This window comes from Bos grunniens, chromosome 8, assembly GCF_055505025.1.
Source record: "Bos grunniens cultivar Pamir isolate PY7600 chromosome 8, Bosgru_T2T1.0, whole genome shotgun sequence".
NCBI classification, from domain to species: Eukaryota; Metazoa; Chordata; class Mammalia; order Artiodactyla; family Bovidae; genus Bos; species Bos grunniens.
The window spans coordinates 91079598-91100360 of NC_141172.1; the positions used below are offsets into that span (position 1 = coordinate 91079598).

The 20763-nt window shown below is 38.3% G+C and overlaps 1 protein-coding gene across 3 annotated transcripts in view; it reads right to left on the minus strand.

Annotated features, from left to right (window-relative positions):
- Nucleotides 1-20763, minus strand: part of GRIN3A (glutamate ionotropic receptor NMDA type subunit 3A) — a 205755-nt gene that overhangs the window by 112926 nt on the left and 72066 nt on the right. For 2 of the 3 annotated variants that reach the window (XM_086315751.1, XM_086315750.1), the window contains exon 3: nt 8463-9510. In XM_086315751.1, coding sequence (XP_086171877.1) covers nt 8463-9510 — 1048 coding nt within the window. Of the gene's footprint in view, nt 1-6582; nt 6871-8462; nt 9511-20763 lie in introns of those variants that run through there. The other variant, XM_086315752.1, reaches the window with a different exon arrangement.

Below are 20763 nucleotides of genomic sequence, written 5' to 3' on the forward strand. Positions count from 1 at the left end.
TTAGCTTGTTCTGTTATTATTACTAATATTAAGTATTTCAATATTTAGAACAAGTCACTTGAATATTTTTTAAATAATATATATAAATAATTTTTTTTAGAAGATTCAGCAACAGTCAAACAAACCAATAAAAAAAATCCTTTGGGAGTTTCACAGGAATTGCTTTACATGTGTAAATTAATCAAGGACAATTCTGACATCTTTAAATAATTAGCCTTCCAGTTTGGTAATATGGCAGTTTGCTTGCTTGGGATTTACTAAAGTAGCTTTATTAAGATATAATTCACATGCCATACAATCCACTCATTTATGATTCATTGGGTTGAGTATATTCATAAGATGTGCAACATTAGCACATTCAATTTTTCATCCAAATCGTCTTTTACATTTAGTACATTAGAAATTGTTTTCTTTTAATGCACTTCTTATGGAGGACACTTCCCTGATCTATCATGAATTTTTGTTGCCAAAGTGACTGGGATGTTTCTCCTCTTATGTTTTCTATCTAGAAGTACATGGAGCCCAAGGGAAAAGCCACTCCGCCGGAACTACAGCATTACTTAGATTTTTCTTCTTTTAAGAAATTTTCTCTCTAGAATGTCTGGTAACAAAACCTCTCTAGTTTATGTCTTGTCCTCTTTTTCTTCCCCTTTTCCTGGCTTTCCGATCTTGTAGCTCATGAGCGAGCATCAGGACTGCACCCTCTCCCTCCAGTCTCGGGCTTCTGCTCATTCTCCATGTCACCCCGAGATGCTGTCACCTCACGCAACTCCTCTTTTGCTCATTTGCCTCCTTCAGGTCTCATCCTTCAGATCTCAGCCAGAATTTCCCTCCTCAGGGTGAGGTAAGGGAGGGGTTTCTCGGATTCTCCATTCAGATCTGATCTCCCGCCAGGTTCTCAGAATCTGTTGTATTTGCTTTCACAGCAGCTAATCACAGTTTAAATCATTACCTGATTTATGTGTTCCCTTGATTAATACCGGGCTTCCCTGGTGGCTCAGAGGTTAAAGCATCTGCCGGCAACGCGAGAGACCTGACTTCGATCCCTGGGTCCGGAAGATCCCCTGGAGAAGGAAATGGCAACCCACTCCAGTGTTCTTGCCTGGAGAATCCCATGGACGGAGCAGCCTGGTGGGCTACAGTCCACGGGGTCACAAAGAGTCAGACACGACTGAGCGACTTCACTTTGATTAATATCTTTCTTCCCTGTGTTGCAAGGACAGTGTCTGTTTTGCTGACTACTAAATTCCTAGCCACCTAGCATGGTGCCTAGAACAAAAGTTGCTGTTATTGGATGAATTAAAGGAAAAACAAATAAATGGTGGTGTAGTTCAGTTTTCTTTCCTCTAACCTCAAACTCCATTTTCAACATCTTTTTTTCCCTAGAGTTCTGGCACTCCCCCCTTCTTCAAGGCCAGATTTTATTATATGAATTCATATGTTTTATTGGGCAGCCACATGGTGTTATATGAAGATCAGTGAAGGTGGTTTTTATTATCTTGGGAGATGCTTATCATTTCCTACTAAGGCTATATGAGTGTACTTTACTTTAATATTTCTGATTAAAGTTTGCTTTTGTCTTCACAGGCAGGACTTTTTAATTTTTAATATTTACTTGAATGTTCACCAGGACTATTTTTGTAAAACAGGACCATCATTTGCCTGTACAAAAAAAATGACACTAGTCTCCTAATCCCTCTAAGGAGGCAACTTTTAAAATATATATTAGAGACACAGGGCTAAAGGGGGCATTTTATTAGAGAAGCTGGAAAAGAACTAGAAAGTGTATTAAAATCAGCAAATAGTTCATTTTGACTGCTCACATATCCTTTCAACTGTGTTAATTCAACTCTATGAGAGGAGGCAGGGCTTTATTTTCCAGTGTACCTTATGATTTATGAAATGATCTCATCTCTTATACCTCAGCAGACTGAATGTCAATGGCTAGAATGTTCTAAGAATGCCCAGGTCTACTCCTTTGACCATAGATCAAGATGAAGACCTCACTGGATAAAAATAATACTGCATTTTTTTTCACCTGTCAATCATCTCAAAAGGCTAAGAGGAAATGACTTTTGATGATGAGGCAATAAGCACTTGCTTCCATCTGTCTACACTATTTTCTGCACTGCCTATAATGGATGGTGCTAGTTTTATGATGGAGAAATACCCATATAAGGTCTATTAAATGTATTACTCTTAAATTCTTGCTTTCATGGTCTTGTGCTTCAAGAGCCCACCTGCTTTGAAGCATGGAGCTTTCTTCCCAAAAGAGTTGGTGGGAGAGAATGAGAAGCTACATATATTACTTTTAGTGTAAAGTAAATTATTCTGGCAAAAATAGTTTCTCTAAGTGAGGATAGAACTATTCTCTTGAATTTCATTTGCACAGCAGGCCAATCCCTCTCCCTTGGGGTTATCTGTAGGAGCAGCCAACAACAAGATTATTCCTTCCCTGTGACCCCCTGTCAGAAAAAAAGAAAAGCACTCTAACCTGCCTTTGCTGCTGTAACTTGTAGTGAATCAGAAATTGGTCTGTCCTGTACAGCATTTTGCATTTAATTTTACTTCTGATTCAAAGTGGTTGGTTGAAGCCAGTGAATCTCTGCTCTGAAATGGTGATAAAATGTTCACACTCTTAATGCCTAACAGTTTATTAACTGTGTTAAATGTATAGCCAGCATGCTAAACAGTTATGACCAAGGAGAAAAATGGAGCTATTTCAGTCATTGTAAGTTATCTAATACCATGGTTACAGATGCTTATGCAGCCAGGACTCAATTTGCTGATGGATTGAGTATAAATACAGATCGTAAATCTTACTTTTTAAGTCAATAGATTTTCATCCAAACACATTTCCCATAGGAATATTTTATAACTTATTGTTTAGAATCCAAGACTGATACATTAGGAAAAAAACCATAGCCAATTTTGGGGACTAGAAATAGATACTATTTACACAAAAGTAAGAAAATGCTATTTCTATAATTTAAAATATTTTATATAACAGAAAAGTAGTTTTTAGGAAATGGTAGATGGAACTCTTAGGAATTGCTTTTTTAGACTGGGATTGCTTAGATGGTCTCCAAGAGCTGAGGACATCATTTCCTAGGAACATATTTCTTAATAAAATGCTTCTAGGGAAGTCTAAGAGTTGTTATTCTCAAAGTTTTCAGGCATACAATTATAGAAGAGACATGGGGAGGTTATCCCAAGATAATTAAAGAAGAGTTAGAGAATGGAAGGAGGCAGGTGTTCAAGAGCATTAATGTGGAGGCACCAGGAAATTTGCCTGAGGTGAATTAAATGAGCTGTGGGAAAACAGGATAAAAATGGCAGCATAGTACAATGAGAATTGTTCTGATACCCAGTAGGTGACAGAGATGAAAATGTATGAAAAGAAATGAGACAGACCATGAGTAAGGGGTGGAAGAAACCTCAGAGTGTGAACAACACTCCATATACATCACATCTCATTCAGTATTAGGAGAGTTTCACATTACAATGGAAAAACAAACATCTCAGGAGAACAATAGATCTGTGGCTTCCATGTACATGATACATTTTCACTCCTCAGAACTAAATGCTATGAAAATGGAAGTTTGAAAAATATTAGAAAAAAGCAAACCACATAAACCCAGTTTCATCAAACATTAAAATACACACATACATGCTAATTTTCATGGTTTGGACTGGACACCGATCTTTGTCCTCTCTACAACCACCTTAGTAGGTGGGATAATATCAATCTTCATCTCAAGAAGTTAAAATTCAGTCTACCGAGAGGCATTCAAGAGCCTGCATGATTTTGCTTCAAGGTACTTTTATCTCCTCAACTTCCACCTTATCTCTCCACAAAACCATATGCCGACTTTATGCCTGCTACTTCTCCTCGAACAGCAATTTTTCTCCCTACTGCCTTCTCCCTTGGGGATCTCATACTCCCCACAGTGCTTTAATACACAGCGTCACCTCTCTGCCCCAGATTCCCACCAGTGTCAATGTCACTCCTGAAATCTGGCTTCATATTTCCCAGGGCCTGCTGGATTTCACCTGGATGCTCAACACAGATTTTAAAATGCAAAGTATGAAACTGAACTTATCAGCATAATTTCCAGTTCATAAACTGCCTTTTCTGCTTCCCTGAATGGTACCAACATTTTATACACTCAGACCTGCAACTATGCATGTGTGACTCTCTGTTGACTCTCACATCCAGTTAATTGCCAAGTCCTGAATGGATAACTGAACAGATAACTACTGATCCAGTTGGGCTTCCAGGTGGCTCAGTTGTAAAGACTGTGCCTGCCAATGCAGGAGGCACGGGTTTGATCCCTGAGTTAGAAAGATCCCCTGGAGAAGGAAATGGCAACCTACTTCAGTATTCTTGCCTGGAAAATCCCATGGACAGAGGAGCCTGGTGGGCTACATCCATGGGGTCGCAAAAGAGTCAGACATGACTTAGCAACTAAACAACAACAATAACTGATGTGGTCACCATAATGTTTCTGGACTCTTCTTTCTATCAGTGACAATATCTATAACTCCAACTCTTTCTCCAGCTCCAACACTGTCTTTCTCTTCTAATTGTGTTTAATTGCTGCTGCTGAAACAACCATTCTAAATGGATTCTGCTTCTCTGTGCTATTCTACTGTTCAAAAATGTCAATGGATCTCTAGCCCAATGTCAAAGATCCTCTGATATCTCAACCAAAGTTACTTTTCAGACATAGATCTTCTCCTTCCTTTCATGCTGTGGCTAAAGTGAATTCTTCAAGATATCCTGACTGTGCCTTGTATGTTCTACCTCCAAGTAGTTTGTTCTGTTCTTTTTCTTGGAAAGTCCATTCTTTCTTCTTTGATGCAGATATTCAAATTCCAAGTCTTCTTCAAGAATAAGAACACAGTTTATCTTATTAATTAATCAGTTCAGTCGCTCAGTCGTATCCAACTCTTTGTGACCCCATGGACTGCTGCACACTAGGCCTCCCTGTCCATTACCAACTCCTGGAGTTTACTCAAACTCATGTCCATTGAGTTGGTGATGTCATCCAACCATCTCATCCTCTGTCGTCCCCTGCTCCTCCCACCTTCAATCTTTCCCAGCATCAGGGTCTTTTCAAGTGAGTCAATTCTTCTCATTGGGTGGCCAAAGCATTGCAGTTTCAGCTTCAGCATCAGTCCTTCCAATGAATATTCAGGACTGATTTCCTTTAGGATGGACTGGTTGGATCTCCTTGCAGTCCAAGGGTCTCAAGAGTCTTCTCCAACACCACAGTTCAAAAGCATCAATTCTTTGGCTCTCAACTTTCTTTATGGTCCAACTCTCACATCCATGCATGACTACTGGAAAAACCATAGCTCTGACTAGATGGACCTTTGTAGGCAAAGTAATGTCTCTGCTTTTTAATATGCTGTCTAGGTAGGTCATAACTTTCCTTCCAAGGAGCAAGTGTCTTTTAATTTCATGGCTGCAATCACCATCTGCAGTAATTTTGGAGCCCTCCAAAATAAAGTCTGTTACTGCTTCCACTGTTTCCCCATCTATTTGCCATGAAATGATGGGACCAGATGCTATGATCTTATTAATTAAGCCTTCCATTGAAGGCAATTACCATTTCCTTGAAATTTGATGTGTTTCATTTGTTTGGCATGAAACACACTTTGGCATGCTTATACCTTTTTCTTTTGTAGTTCAACTTTTAGTTTTTTGAGGACCTTCTGACTGTTTTCAATAGTGGCTGTACCAATTTTCAATCCTACCAACACTTAAAACTTTCTAAGTTGTTTTTCCTTGTGTTTTTATCTTTTTTTAAAATCTTTTCTACTTTTCTACTTCTGCATTTTCCACATCATTTAGTGTAAAAAAGAAAAAAGATAAAATCATTCAAGGAATTGAGCATTGTTAGGAGAGAAAAGAGCTCATGTGAGTGAGTGGAATATATTTAAGAATGAATGCTGAGTGACTGAAAGGTATGGAAATTGTTTTGATTATGCCTGTCATTGGGAAGATGAGGTCATTATGTAGTCTGCATAATACCACACATTTGGATGAAAATTGAACAATTCTGTCACCAACTTTATTCACCAAAAGTTCAGATGTTGGGTATTTCTTAATCAAATTATCTAGGTGTTTTTATATGGAAAAGAAGTGAGAGACTTTAAACAACATTAGGAAAGAGACATACATTTTTGGGAACCTTAGTGAAAATTCATTTATTATCTAAAATTGAAAATGTTTTAGATTTAGGTTTGTCCACTTCATTAAGACCTTAGTAAATGTAACACAAAGTTGACATGGTCCATTTCCTCTCACAGCATATTAAACCTAGACAACATATTAAAAAGGAGGATGAGATGGTTGGATGGCATCACCGACTTGATGGACATGAGTTTGAACAGGCTCTGGGAGTTGGTGATGGACTGGGAAGCCTGGTGTGCTACACTCTATGGAGTCTCAAACAGTTGGACATGACTGAGTGATTAAAATGAACTGATTTCCTCTCACTTTGTCTGGAGGGCTGGGTTAGGTTTATAAAAATGTGACCTTTTTATTGGGAATGGAATGATTGCTCATTTTTGCTTTAAAAAAAACTTGTTTTACTGCTGTGTATGGTTTATTGTTATGCTTTTCCTTTTAATCCTTAAAATGATAATTGCTTCAGGTTTCTCATGCATAACATCCATGAAAATTTTGATAATCTTTGTTTCTGATTAATAAAACTCTAGTCAGTATTATGTTCACATTTTTACATATGATAATGGTCCAGAATCTTCACAACAACCAGCACATATATTATCTCTTATACTAGATTGGATCGAAGAGTTTCCAAGTTGAATTTGTAATTTAAGAATCACATTGCAAGATTACTGCAAAAAAAAAAAAAAAATTGAGTAAGCCTCTATTAAGATGGCAAACTTTTGGGAGATCCACAGACCTCTTGGGGCAAAGAATAAACAGAGGCTGCTAATACCAGTATAATATGAATGCTGAAGCACCACCAAATCTCTCTTTAAGGTAACACATGTATTTATACTATAGAACTTATTTGTGTTCACTAAATTCCAGATGACAACCTAAAGTCCTGACTGCACATTAAGAAGCAAATGTAATTCTTTGCCCAGTCAATGATCCATTGTTTGCTGAACCTTTTCATGAGGTTCACATGTATTAAGCAGGTTTTCAGTATATGGGTCAAATTTCTCACATTCATTTGTTTGCAGAACAGACCATATATCCTAATCCAAACTATTTATGAGAATTCTCTAAAACTGACACTAGCTCTCTGGACCACCTTATCATTTAACAAAAATAGTAAATGTCCTATTTGTTCATTCTCTGTGCAATTAATTTTAAATGTTTGATAAAAATATATGATAAAGGGTTCAATATTATGATATTTGATGTGAAAAGTCATGATGGTGTTTCATAGTCTGAAATGCTCAGCTTAGCTCAAGATGCTTTAACACAGTGTATCCTGGGTATGTTCACTAAATTGCAGCTTTCTCCAGTCTCTCGTAGATGGGTTCTATAGATTGGAATACATGTCTGCTCTGGATCTGCATTCTGTTCCCCACTCGGACTGTAGTATTCCCTTGACTCCTTTTCTTATTGTTTTGAGCCCTGACAAGCCCCTCCTCTCCACTCCACTAGGTTGGCCAAGTTTGCCATACTTGTAGTCACTATAAGAGGTCTTGTCACCAAACAGACATGGCTATTTACTCAAGTATCACCACCGCTTTACCTGCTTACCTGAACCCTACCCACCTCCTTTCTTCATAGGGTCAGATGTCTAGAATATGAAAGGTAGCCTAGAATAGAGACAATTTTCTTGAATATTCTTGGACATTGTAATGTGACTGTTGACATCCTCCTCCAACCCTAAGGTGATCAGCCTTTCTTACCCAAAAGGACACTCTCTTCCTAGTTAATCTTGCCAGCTCAGTTAGCTTAGTACTCCTTGGCTATACGCATTGAGTTTTCTAGTTTTCTGACTTTGGGTGCTTATGATAAAATGTTAGTTCTTTCCATTTTACAATTTTTCATGGTGAAAAAGGATTCTTTACTATTTAAATTTGGACTTTATTATTTATTTCCATTAATTCCCAAGAGAAGTAATTAATCAGTTTTTGAAGTTTTACTTTGGATGAAAATACTTTGTAAGACTATTCCCTGATAGCCATTCTGCCAGATGGTTAACTAACATAAGGAAAAAACTGCACTAATAGACGTTTCTATTAGACTTTCCTTGGAACAAAATCTCCTAAAAACATCCTTCACTCTTTTTGTTTCATTTAATAAAGCAATGAAATATTTAGTGCAATTAGGCAACAGACTTTTTGGACTAATTTCCACAGATGGTTCAGAGAATATTCTGTGTTAGATGAAAGCATATAAACTACTACAGCATAACAGAGTTAAAATGGACAATGAGGAAATTTAGAGTAAAAAGAAGCATTACCTTAGGGTCATGTATTCCAGAAAGCTCTTCATAGATCTTCTCACCTACCATGACGGCAGCCAAATTCGCTGTGTATGTTGAAAGGCAAAACATACAGAAAATGGCCCAAAGGTTCATCAGAAACCTTCCAGTCCAGCATTTTGGGGGTTTGATAGCTGCTGTTCTACCAAACAAGAGAGCATAACAGACATTCAAGGCTGAAGAGAAGGAGAAAACTTTACTTCTATTCCGCCCCTTGGGAGTCATGCCAAAGGGGCTTTTCCATTCATAGAGAGTGAGGAAAATGGCAGTGATGTGCAGAGCCACAAAAATCCCCAGCCACATTGTCCAGTGGAGTGGCCACATGAAGGCTCCGATGGGAGCTGCTGTGTCTCGTGTCCTCACTAAGATGCCCAAGCTGGTGGAGAAGAAAGGGCTGGTGAAATCTATCACCTGGCTTCGTGCAGTATTGATGCTGAAGGAAGTGACCGCCAAGTGGGCTGACCCACTCAGGAGATCACCCACCAGCCCAGTCCAGTGCCCATTTTTCCAGGCTCCATATTTGCCATCCCCAACAATATAGAGATCAAAGTCAAAGTTCATGTCTTCTGCTAGTTTTTCCAGTAGATCAATGCAATATCCATAGCAGCACTTCTTCAATTTTATGGGCACTGTATCATTACTGCTATGGAGGCTGCTAAAAAGGCTGTCCAACATGGCAGAATCATTAGTCATGGGGTCTAGACAGAGTTGGCCAGCAGGGCACAAGCCTTCATCATCGACCTCCCTTGTGAAGACAAATGGATGCTCTATCAGCGTAACCACTCGCAAGTTTAGCTTACTCGGGTGCTGAAAGTGGGTTTTGTGCCTCTGGGCTTGCTCTGGCCATATTCCATAGTCCATGACAATCTTCCCCCTCCGCCAGCTGCCCAAGCGTGTCCACATTGGCTTTCCCATGGGGTCATTTTGCAGATTCCAGATGAAAAAGTTGTTTTCTGAGCTGATGATAGTGGAACCTTTCACTTTGATGGAACCACTGAGGCCTCTGAAAGTGGTGTTGGCTAGAAACCTGGCAAAGAGGAGTAAAGGTAGAAAGTAAGGAAGAGGGGTGAGGGCAAAGTCAGGAAGTACTGCCCATCTTTGCTTCTCTGTCTTAATAAAAAGACCTATTTTTAAAAAAGGTATTGTCTATAATTACTCTAGGAATTAATAAGCTGGAATCTTTCTAGAAGAGTCCTATTTCATTGAGCAAATGAAATCTCATCCTCATGTTCTAACACCTGGACTGGGTGTTTGACTTATGGTCTTACTCCAAATCTTTATTCCTAGTTAAGGGGTGTGTTAATTAATTTGTTATAAATGGTTAATTATATAGTCTCACAAGTTTCCAAGCTATGGAAGTTCTCAGCATCTTTAATATATCTCATTTCTACTGTTCACCACATTCAACTGCAAATAAATCAGCTTAATAAATATCTTTGGTGCAAGGAATAAGTTTTAATAAGTATGCATATACTTTAATAATTGCTTATAATTATATTCCGGAGAAGGCAATGGCATCCCACTCCAGTACTCTTGCCTGGAAAATCCTATGGACGGAGGAGCCTGGTAGGCTGCCATCCATGGGGTTGCTCAAAGTCGGACATGACTGAGCGACTTCCCTTTCACTTTTCACTTTCATGCCTTGGAGAAGGAAATGGCAACCCACTCCAGTGTTCTTGCCTGGAGAATCCCAGGGATGGGGGAGCCTTGTGGGCTGCCTTCTATGGGGTTGCACAGAGTTGGATACGACTGAAGTGACTTAGCAGCAGCAACATTATATTCATAATTCTAGAAAATAGCCAAATCTTATTATTGGTGTTTCTCCTTTTAGAGTGGAAATAATCAACATGTTTGTTCCCATGAGGCCAGTGAAAGCTGCATGTTGGATACCATCCATGGAACAAAGAAAAAGATGATAAATAGACTTGCAGTTCCCAGGACAGCCTCAGGCTAACCTCCCTCTAAGTCATTAGAGAAAAACAGTTGGCTCTGGCTCTAGAGAGAGCTTCTGCCAGGAGTCAAAGAAAGGAAAATTACCAGCTGAATGATATACTGATTCCTAACCCTGTGAACCAAGGCACCATCAGTACATGTTCTGCTATGGAAAAGGCAGGAAAATGCTTGGTCAAAGTCTCTGTCTTTCTTGAGTTTTGGAAGAAGAGACAAAAGAGGTAACATACAGGCTGTGGCATCTCTGTACTCTTAATTATGGCCTAGTGTCAGAATGAAAGGCCATAGTTTGACATCAGACACACCTGTGTTAGAATATTGGTCCACCCACCTTCTAGCATTGTCCTTGGACACGGATTTACTGAACTCTAAGCTTCAGTTTTGTCATCAGCAAAATAGGGGAAATAATTACATTTTTATTTGTAAATTACTTCCACTGTAAGGGTTAGAAATAGTTCATGTGAAGTATATACTATACCTTTAGACATAGAGCAAATGTTCCAGATATGGTAACTATTATTTAAGGTCTTAAAATTTTTTTCAATCAAGGCCATCCCCAGTCACTTTTCCTAGTCTTTTAATAGAAGTTTTGCAGTTGGAGACCCAAAGTATTGCATTATGATAAATTCATAGAGGGTACTCAAGACACATTTCAAATTAAAAGAAAGTAAATTGAAATGTGGACTGTAACATAGAAGATTTTTGTGAAGAGTTGGATGATACAAGTCTAGGTCCTTAGCAATATACATTAATCCATTGATCACCACAAATTACTCTGTAATTTACAAATGCAAATACCAGTAGTAGGAAGTTACACTGCCACAGAAGAAACATAGAGAAATCAGAAAGTGTGAAGAATGTACTAATTTTCATTAAAGATATAAATGTAAATCACATTTGAAGATCCTTCCATCACTAAATGCAATATAACTGCTCATTTTGGTAGATTGTGTATAATAGTAATTATTCACATTAGCACTCCCTTGTGGGACTCTACCACTTAAAAAGACTTCTATTTTGCAACAAGTAAAAGTCTCCATTATCTTAGATTTTAAAACAGTTTTCTGCTTCTTTAGGGAAGTAGAGAACCAAATCATTAAAATATACAGATTAATCAATCAATAATTACCTAGGTAGTAGAACAGAAGAATGACTATAATTGTGTTTCTGACGAGCAATCTACTATTAGATTTGTTAACACACACACACACACACACACACACACACACATGGTTATAGCCTAGGGAATAAAATAGTTATTAGTAAATAGGTTAATTTTACTTGGTCAATTTAGTGATCAGAAAAGCAAAGTTGTAGAAAAAGAAACTTCATTATTTTAAGAATATATGGGGCTTAATGATTATAGACTTTTAATTGGATGGACCTACCAAGGGCTGCTGCCGCTGCTGCTGTCGCTTCAGTCGTGTCCGACTCTGTGTGACCCCAGAGATGGCAGCCCACCAGGCTCCCCCGTCCTTGGGATCCTCTAGGCAAGAACACTGGAGTGGGTTGCCATTTCCTTCTCCAATGCATGAAAGTGAAAAGTGAAGGTGAAGTCGCTCAGTCATGTCCGACTCTTAGCAACCCCATGGACTGCAGCCCACCAGGCTCCTCCGTCCATGGGATTTTCCAGGCAAGAGTACTGGAGTGGGGTGCCATTGCCTTCTCTGTACCAAGGGCTACCACTGAGTAAATATATACTTAAATTATCTCAGAAAAGAGGGTTTCAGGAATCTGTCAGAGATTAACTCCATCATTACAGTAAAATTTATTCCTCATTGTCGATGTTAAATAACATTCAACATGGCCATGACTAAAGAACAGTGCTCAATTGTCTCTGAGGCATTCATCTGTCCCTGAAAGACCTATCAATCAGGATCTAAATGTCTTCCATTCCCCAGACTGGAAAATTCCAGTGTTTGTTTCACTATGGAATTGGCACCAAGAAATTGGGTCTCAGAGAATCCCCATTTATGATGGATTATTTCAATTTTATTTTCAGATTTACAGAAAAATTAAAATAATCTCCTTAATAGTTTTAGTTATTATAACCTTCACCATGTATTCTTTATAATGGAATGACAATGTGTAGCAAAGTTTGAATACTCATATATTACTTAAAAGATTACAATGTTGAAATCTTGCTTTTGCATAAACTTATTTCTAACATGTTCCTTTTTATCTTGGCCTGGACTCTTCTTGGATGAACAAGGAAAAGGAAAATCAGGAATAACAACTTTATGGGCAAGGTAAACTGATACAAATACATACCAGGTACTGTTCTTAGTATGAGGTGTAAAAATGAAAGACACACTTATTATTCTTAAGGAACTCAAAGTCTCATGATGGGTAGAGAGAAAAGCAAACAGGCAATTCTATACCAGTGTAATGAGCACCCTGATGGAGGAAGAATTGGGGGGCATTTGAAGACTCTTGAGAGTCCCTTGGACTGCAAGGAGATCCAACCAGTCCATCCTAAAGGAGATCAGTCCTGGGTGTTCATTGGAGGGACTGAAGCCAGAACTAAAGCTTCAGACTGAAGTTTCAGACTGAAGCAGAAACTCCAATACTTTGGCCACCTGATACGAAGAACTGACTTACTGGAAAAGACCCTAATGATGGGAAAGACTGAAGGCAGGAGGAGAAGGGGAAGACAGAGGATGAGGTGGTTGGATTGCATCACTGACTCTATGGACATGAGTTTGAGTAAGCTCTGGGAGTTGGTGATGGAGAGGGAAGCTTCATGTGCTGCAGTCCATAGGGTTGCAAAGAGTTGGACATGACTGAGTGACTGAACTGACTGGAACAGAAAGCAAGGGCACCTGCAAATTCCACTATAGGGGTGACAAGAAAGGCTTCTCGGAGGAGGAGGTATGAGAGCTGAGTCTTTTTTTGTGTGTGGGGGCGGGGGAGTGTAAGAAATTGTACTTCCTGAGGCAGAAGTCCATGAAGCTAGGAATCTCACGTGAAGTGAAGTGTTAAGTTGCTCAGTCGTGTCTAACTCTTTGCAACCCCCATGGACTGTAGCCCACCAGGCTCTTCTGTCCATGGGATTCTCCAGGCAAGAATACTGGAGTGGGTTGCCATTGCCTTCTCCAGGGGATCTTCCCAACCCAGGGACTGAACCCGAGTCTTCCACATTGCAGGCAGATTCTTCTACCACCAAGCCACCAGGGAAGCCCTAGGAATCTCATATGCACACTAAATACACTGAAGACAGACTTTGTCTAATCAACAATATTGACTCAGGACAGTTCTGCCATTTGCTATATAATTCTCACCAATAAGCACTACTTTGGAGTTCAGTGCAATTCCATAGCATATAGGAAACCAAACTTCTTAAAACAAGTACTTTACCTTGAAAAGCCACATAACCAAATAGTAACATTTGCAGAGGGACAAGCAAAGATGTAAGTATAGAAAGGATATACTTTTTAACTCATCATCACTAAGCTGAAGAGCACATTAACAATGATTTGTCCTTCTGCTCCAGGCTCTCCTTTTCTTGAAATGTCAAATGTAAATGCATGTTAAATGATATTTTAAAAGAAAAATAGGAGCAATCATTGGAACAATCATATGATTTTAACATTGTATGTATTTTTTCATGTGTAAGGAGATTTTATTTAGAATTTGATTTGGGAAAGTTGTCAAAAATGTTAAAAGGTTTGAATATTTAACTAAATAGGATGATAGGTCATTGTGAGGCAATACTTAGTTATCAATTTAACTGAAGTAATAATGAGAGATTTCAAAGGCAAATATGAGATAAGATGAAAGAAATCTTAGAGAGCTGAATCTTGAAGAAGGAATTATAGTTAAGCAGGAAGAGAAGCTAGGGACTGATGCTGTCAGCCCAGGGAGATGTGTGTGCAAAAGCCAGAGACAGAGAGAGCAAGCTGCCTGATGATGAGTGGTGAGAAATAAGGCTGGAGATGAGGGTGGGAAATGAAGTACAAAAGGACTAAGATCATGATGAATATAATAGCCATTGAGAGAATTTTTCTGGGGAGGGACAGGATCATCAGATTTGATTTTGGAAAGATCTTGTTTTCTTGCTAGCTAAGTGGGAAACAGTTTGGAAGGAGAAGCAGTCTGAGAACAGTTTCGGATGTGAGGGTTAATGCTTCTCCTTTCCTCCCCTGGCTTCCTCTCTTCCTCTCTCTCTGCTTGTTTCACAAGGGGCTTAAGGTGACAAGGGCTAAGTAATAACAGAAGTGGAAAAAATGACATAATCAGGAGATAGCATAGTTTCCAAAAGAAAAGTAGTGATTTTAAAAGGGTCAAATGTACAGGGTTGCATTTAATTCACAAACTATACTAAGGATGTATAAAACTTGACTCTAGATATTTCGCATGTCCATTTTATGAGACTGGATTTTATTTAACAGGAAAAGGGGAGCCATGAAGGTATAGAAGTAGAGCAATGATATAATCATAAGTCTGCATTGATGATTCTCCTCAGGAAGTGGGCACAATGTATACACAGGAAGGAAGAGATAGTGATCAGGAGACCACTTAGAAGATTAATACAATATCTTTGCCATGGTATGATAAGAGTCTTGATCTCACTCCATGAGTGAGAATCTGGTGTGTAGTGAGTGTTTAACAAAGCATTTCAGGTATATATGTATATATATATATGTGTATATATATATATATTTATCAGCATCAGTATACATATATATATATATTTATCAGCAGATCTCTCAAGGTATCATTCTGCTTGAAAGAATAAAGCTCATTGGTTAATCTGCATGGAGGTAACTTGTTACTTCAGTAAAAGTTCCCAACTATGTCACTAGTTAAGAACATGTGTTTATTTGAGTAGGAGCTGAGATAAAATCTGAACTCTTCAAAGTATGTAAAAAATGTTTTTGAGACAGTTCACAAATATAAGCAAGATCAGTGTTTAATGTATTTAAGATCTTTTAGAAGCCACATTTGCATACAAAACTTGACTTACTAATTAAATGATTTTCTTATGAAAACAAATAAACAAAGATAACAAAGATCAAAATAACACATCAGCAAATCAATCATTTATTCACTCAACAATACTCATTTTGCCAGGTACTGCTCTAGGTTCTAAGAGATATAGTAGTGAACAAAGGAATAAAGATCTATGTAGCTTCTATTCTATTGAGGGGACAGAATAAATATTATAAATGGGGAATATGAATGGGATATTAGTGCTAAGTGCAGAAGCAAAACAATAGAGCAGAGTAAAGATGTAAGATGTGTCAGGGCTGGTGGTGGTAGTGTGGAATTTTAGGTTAGGGAAGCCAGGAGAAGGTGATATTTGTGTAAAGGGCTGAAGAAAGGGAAGGAGCTGACCAAGAGGCTCTCTGGGTAAAGAACATTCCTATATAGGGAGCTAGGAGTCCAATGTCCTTGAGAGGGACTGTGTCTGGTATGTTTGAGGAAGAGCTAAGGGACTGAGTAACAGGGGAGCTAAAGATGAGGTCAGAGGAAACTTATGGGGAGTGGGGGGTGGGTAAAATAGGATTTTGAAGGTCACTGTAAGGACCTTGTTTCTTTTCTATGTGAGATGGAAAGCCATTGGGGGGTTTTGAGCAGAGAAGTGATATGATATGACCTACGTTTCAACAGGCTTGTCACAGTGTTGTGTTGAGAATGGACTACTGAGAGACAAAGGCAGAAGCAGAAAGAGCAGTTAGGGAGCTGTTTCAAATATCAGACAAAAGTTGATGATGGTTTAAGTTGAGGTAGTAGCAGCAGAGGTGAGAAAAATTAATTGGATCTTGATAAATTGTGAAGCTACAACTGACAGGATTTGCTGAAGGCTCAGACATAGTTGCTAGGAAAAGGAAGCCTAAGAATGACACCAAGGCTTTTGCCCTGAGAAATTGGAATGATAGAGTTGCCATTAATTGTAGTAAAGAAAACTGTAGAAGAATCGGGTTGTGAGGTGGGTGAGAACCACCAGGAATTCAGTTGCTAATGTTAAGTTTGAGATAGTTTATTGATATCCAAATGGAGTTGTTAAATAGTAGGTGGAGAATTCTGGAGTTTAGGAAGGAGGTCTGAACTGGATATACAGTGTGGGAGCCAAAACTCCATATATACTATTTGAGATCACAACGGTAATTGTAGATGAGAAGCCCAAGGAATACGTCCAAGGCTTTTGGAGGTGGTGCAGGTGAGAAAGAACTAGCAAAGGAAACCAAGAAGTAACCAGAGATGTAAAGCAGGCTGTGTTGTGTTCTAGAAGTCAAGTAAAAAAGATATTTTAATCAGGGGACACTGATCATCTGTGTCAAATGCTTCTAACAGCTCAAATGCAGTGAGGACTGAGAGCTGACCATTGGCTTTAGAAACATGTAGGTCACCAGTGACTTCATGAGAGTAATTTCAGTGGAGTGTTAGAGCCTACTGCTTCAAGGGAAAATGGAAAAGAGAAAACTGGAGATAAGTCTTTAGAGAGTTATGCTATAAAGAGGAGAAAAATGGAATAATGGTGGAGAGGAAAAATTAAGCAAACATCTAAATATTATGAGCTTCCCCTGTGGCTCAGTGGTAAAGAATCTGCCTGCAATGCAGGAGCCACAGGGGAAGCATGTTTGATCACTGGGTTGGGAAGATCCCTTGGAGGAGGGCATGGCAACCCACTCCAGTATTCTTGCCTGGAGAATCCCAGGGACAGAGGAGCTTGGTGGGCTACAGTCCAGAGGGTCGCAAAGTGAGACATGACTGAAGCAACCTAGCAAGCATACATGCATAAATATTATATATATATATGTATATATATATGTCTGTGCAGGATTTTAAGCTGATGACAATGATCTAGTAAAAATAGAAAAATTGGGGCTTCCCTGGTGGCTCAGTGGTAAAGAATCTTTGACAAAAGATTGGTAAAGAGTCTGATTCCTGATCTAGGAAGAGCCCACATGCCACAGAGCAACTAAACCCCTAGGCTACAACAGTTGAGCATGTGCTCTAGAGCCCAGGAGCCACGGCTACTGAGTTCGCACAGCAGTGAAGACCCAGCACAGCCAAAAATGAATAAATAAATAAAGTTAATTAAAAAAATAGAAAAATTGTTGATGTAGGATAGAAGAGAGAGAATTCCTGGGACAGTTCCCTTGGGGGGCAAAAAGGATTGTACTCTAAGGTGCAAGAGGGGGTGATGCTCTTTGCTGTGACAAGAAAGGAGCATGGACATGAGAGAACGCAGAGAAGATACAGAGCTCTGAGGCAAGTAGGTGGGTGGATGAGGACAAGAGAGTTTGTGGAACTTCTCTCTTGATTGCTTTAACTCATTTAAAAAGTAAATTATAGAACTCATTATATTCTCCCCCTTATAATTCATTTGAGAGAAGTTTTATTGTATTACTTTCAAAATGAGACCAGAGGTACTCTTAAAAAATGCAGAAAGCAAATAACTTTCATAAGAAATGTATTAGATCAATTTCAACTAAAAATGTTTAGTGTTTTGTTTTCCCACTTGAGTTTGCAAGAGTAAGTTGTGAAACTATCTGGATCTGGCACTTTCTAAAAAACTGCGATTTTTCAATCATTTTTTCAATCTCTTTTATTAAACTTTCCATTTCTCTGGCTTCATTTTGGCAAATGACGTTTTCCTAGGAATTTGTTGCTACAGAACTGCATAGAACATCATTTATACTAATCTTAAGATTTATCCTCAATTAGCTTGAGTTTTTGTTTTGTTAATTCCTTCTTTCTAAATCTCCTCCCACCTCTCTTTTTTCTAGTTTTTTGGATGAGGAAATATTTATGTTCATATATTCTTTAATAATAGACTATTAACTGCAGTATTTATCAATTTATTGGATTAACTAAACATTCATGTATTATTTTTATTTTTTAAAAACTTGGTCTAAAACTTACTAAAGATAAATAAAAATCTCCCACTACAAATAATGTTGCCATTATTGTTGTTCTTAAAGATTTTAGGACCTGTTGCCCCTGATTTTTCTTCTATCTTATTCGGCATATAAAGTTTCCTTGGCCACCTGATGTGAAGAACTGACTCATTTGAAAAGACCCTGATGCTGGGAAAGATTGAAAGCAAGAGGAGAAGGGGACGACAGAGGATGAGACGGTTGGATGGCATCACCGACTCAACTGACATGCATTTGAGTAAACTCCAGGAGTGGTGATGGACAGGGAAGCCTCGTGTGCTTCAGTCAATGGGGTCACAAAGAGTTGGACATGACTAAGCGACTGAACTGAACTGAAAATTTCCTTAATCTTTTGTTTTTATATTCATTATAAATGTGTAACTTTTCTTGCCTTGAACTAGTTCTATCAAATATCCTGCTGTTTCCAGCCTTCATTTTGAAGACATATGAAAACATCTTCCTGTTGCCTGAATGTATCATCATCCTTATGTGTCTTCTTCCATGCCCAGTTGAATATAAGTCATATGTTTATTCCTACTTTGATCTTTTTTCACACATCAGCTTGTCTCTTTGCATGTGTCTCATTTGTTTTTCATTTCCTTTAAAATTGTCCTCTTATCTTTGTTTATCCCCCACTATAGTTGCCTTCCACTAATCATGTCTGTATCTAGGAATATCTGTTTTGCTCTGTAAAGCCTTAAAATTTATTTTTCCCTTTGGGAACTTTCTTTGTATCATTAAAATCTCTGTAGCCTCTTATTTTCTTATATCTTGAAAAATGAGCTAAATTTCCTTTCCCATGATCATCTCATCATGTTTAATATTTTCTCCCAGAGGAATGAGAGATTTGTTTGTCCTCCATAAAACTCTATCAAATTTTTTAGCCTGTAAGAACATAATTTTGATATTTTGCTTTGCCTGATTAGAAATATTTGGCTATGTTATTGCTAGTGACATTCTCCCTAGCTCCCTTTGCATCAGCACCATCTAATTCTTATCAGGTTTACTTGCTCTTATGCACTGAATCTAAATATGTATTTCTTGATTATTTTAAATTTAGTTCCAGATCTATTGAGCATAGCAGAACAATTCAATAAAGCTCTTTTAGAATGAGACAAAGGAATATTTTTAAAGTTTCCCTTTCTTCTTTTTCTGGAAGAAGTGGAGAAGAGTTGGGAAGAGATCCATTGATGTTCAGAAATCCCATCTTTTCTTCATGTTATTCTTATCTACACTCATGAACCTTCCAATCAAAAATCATCCTAAATTCTACACTTTTGCACTTGTCACTGGTTCACAATTAATATAGTTTTCCCCCTGCTTTTTATCATTGAAGAGCCCCTGAAGTATATGCTCTTTGGATAGTCTTATGTCTTTTAAAAAACTGATTGTTTTTACAACCTCCGTAGACCTCATGTTGTATGAATTATTAGCTACACATAGTCTATGTTTGTACTTTAATCCATGTGTGTAGTTTTTCTTAATTCTTAGACTTTTTCATAATGCCTTTTACTCCCTAAATTACTCTCATTGTGCCTCTCTTCTGCAGCTTCTAGATTATTTCCCTTTCCTCCAGTATTCTTATAGTTTCCAGTATGTGGGTTTATCTATGGTTCTCTCCTTATCCTTTAATGTTCATTCTCTACTTTATTTTTCTGAACTTTGTCTTCCCCTCTCTTTATCTTCTTCACCTCTCTCTCCTTTTGGTGGACTTTGTATGAAGGAAATATCAATATTCCATCCTGTTAGGAAAGAGATCATGTCTTAAATTAGCTCTTGACCACCCCTAGTTAATTTAACTGTTTTTATTGTTGTTTCCATGCTAGGCTCCCTTCCACCTCTGAAACCTATCTCTTTACTTCCCTTTATTTTTCAACATCACTTTAACCATCTCTTCCTTATTTTTAATCGCCCTTGAGAATCTTTGTCAATTTGTATGGCCAGCTACTAAGTTCGGCTTTTACTTTGTGGCCTCTTTCACTGAATGAGACCCCTGTGCTATCTGTCTCTGCCTCTATGTTACAATAACATGAATTTGCCATCTTAGCCATGGAGCTTACCCTTGGTCCAATTCTGTCACAGCATATCGCTTTGCTTTTATTCTCTATATGTGGGGCATTAAACATTAAATGTAGATGATTTTTTTGAGCTACTTATAAAATAACTCCTTAACTGTCCCCTGAAATCCTCCTTGATATCCTAATGTATAAATATTTAGCAGCTGATTAACTCCATCTTTGAGGTTTTAGACTGTAAGATCCTTGAAGGCATGGATTTTGACATTCTCCACCTTCTGAGAGCAGTCTCTTCCATACAGTTGCTGTGGGAAATGGAGAAATCCTCCCTTTCCCACTGCTCTGCTTCATAACACTGCAGGCTGTCCAGCTGAAAGAGACTTCAGTGTTCATCTAACAGTCTATCACACTGAGTCATCTTTGGATCTT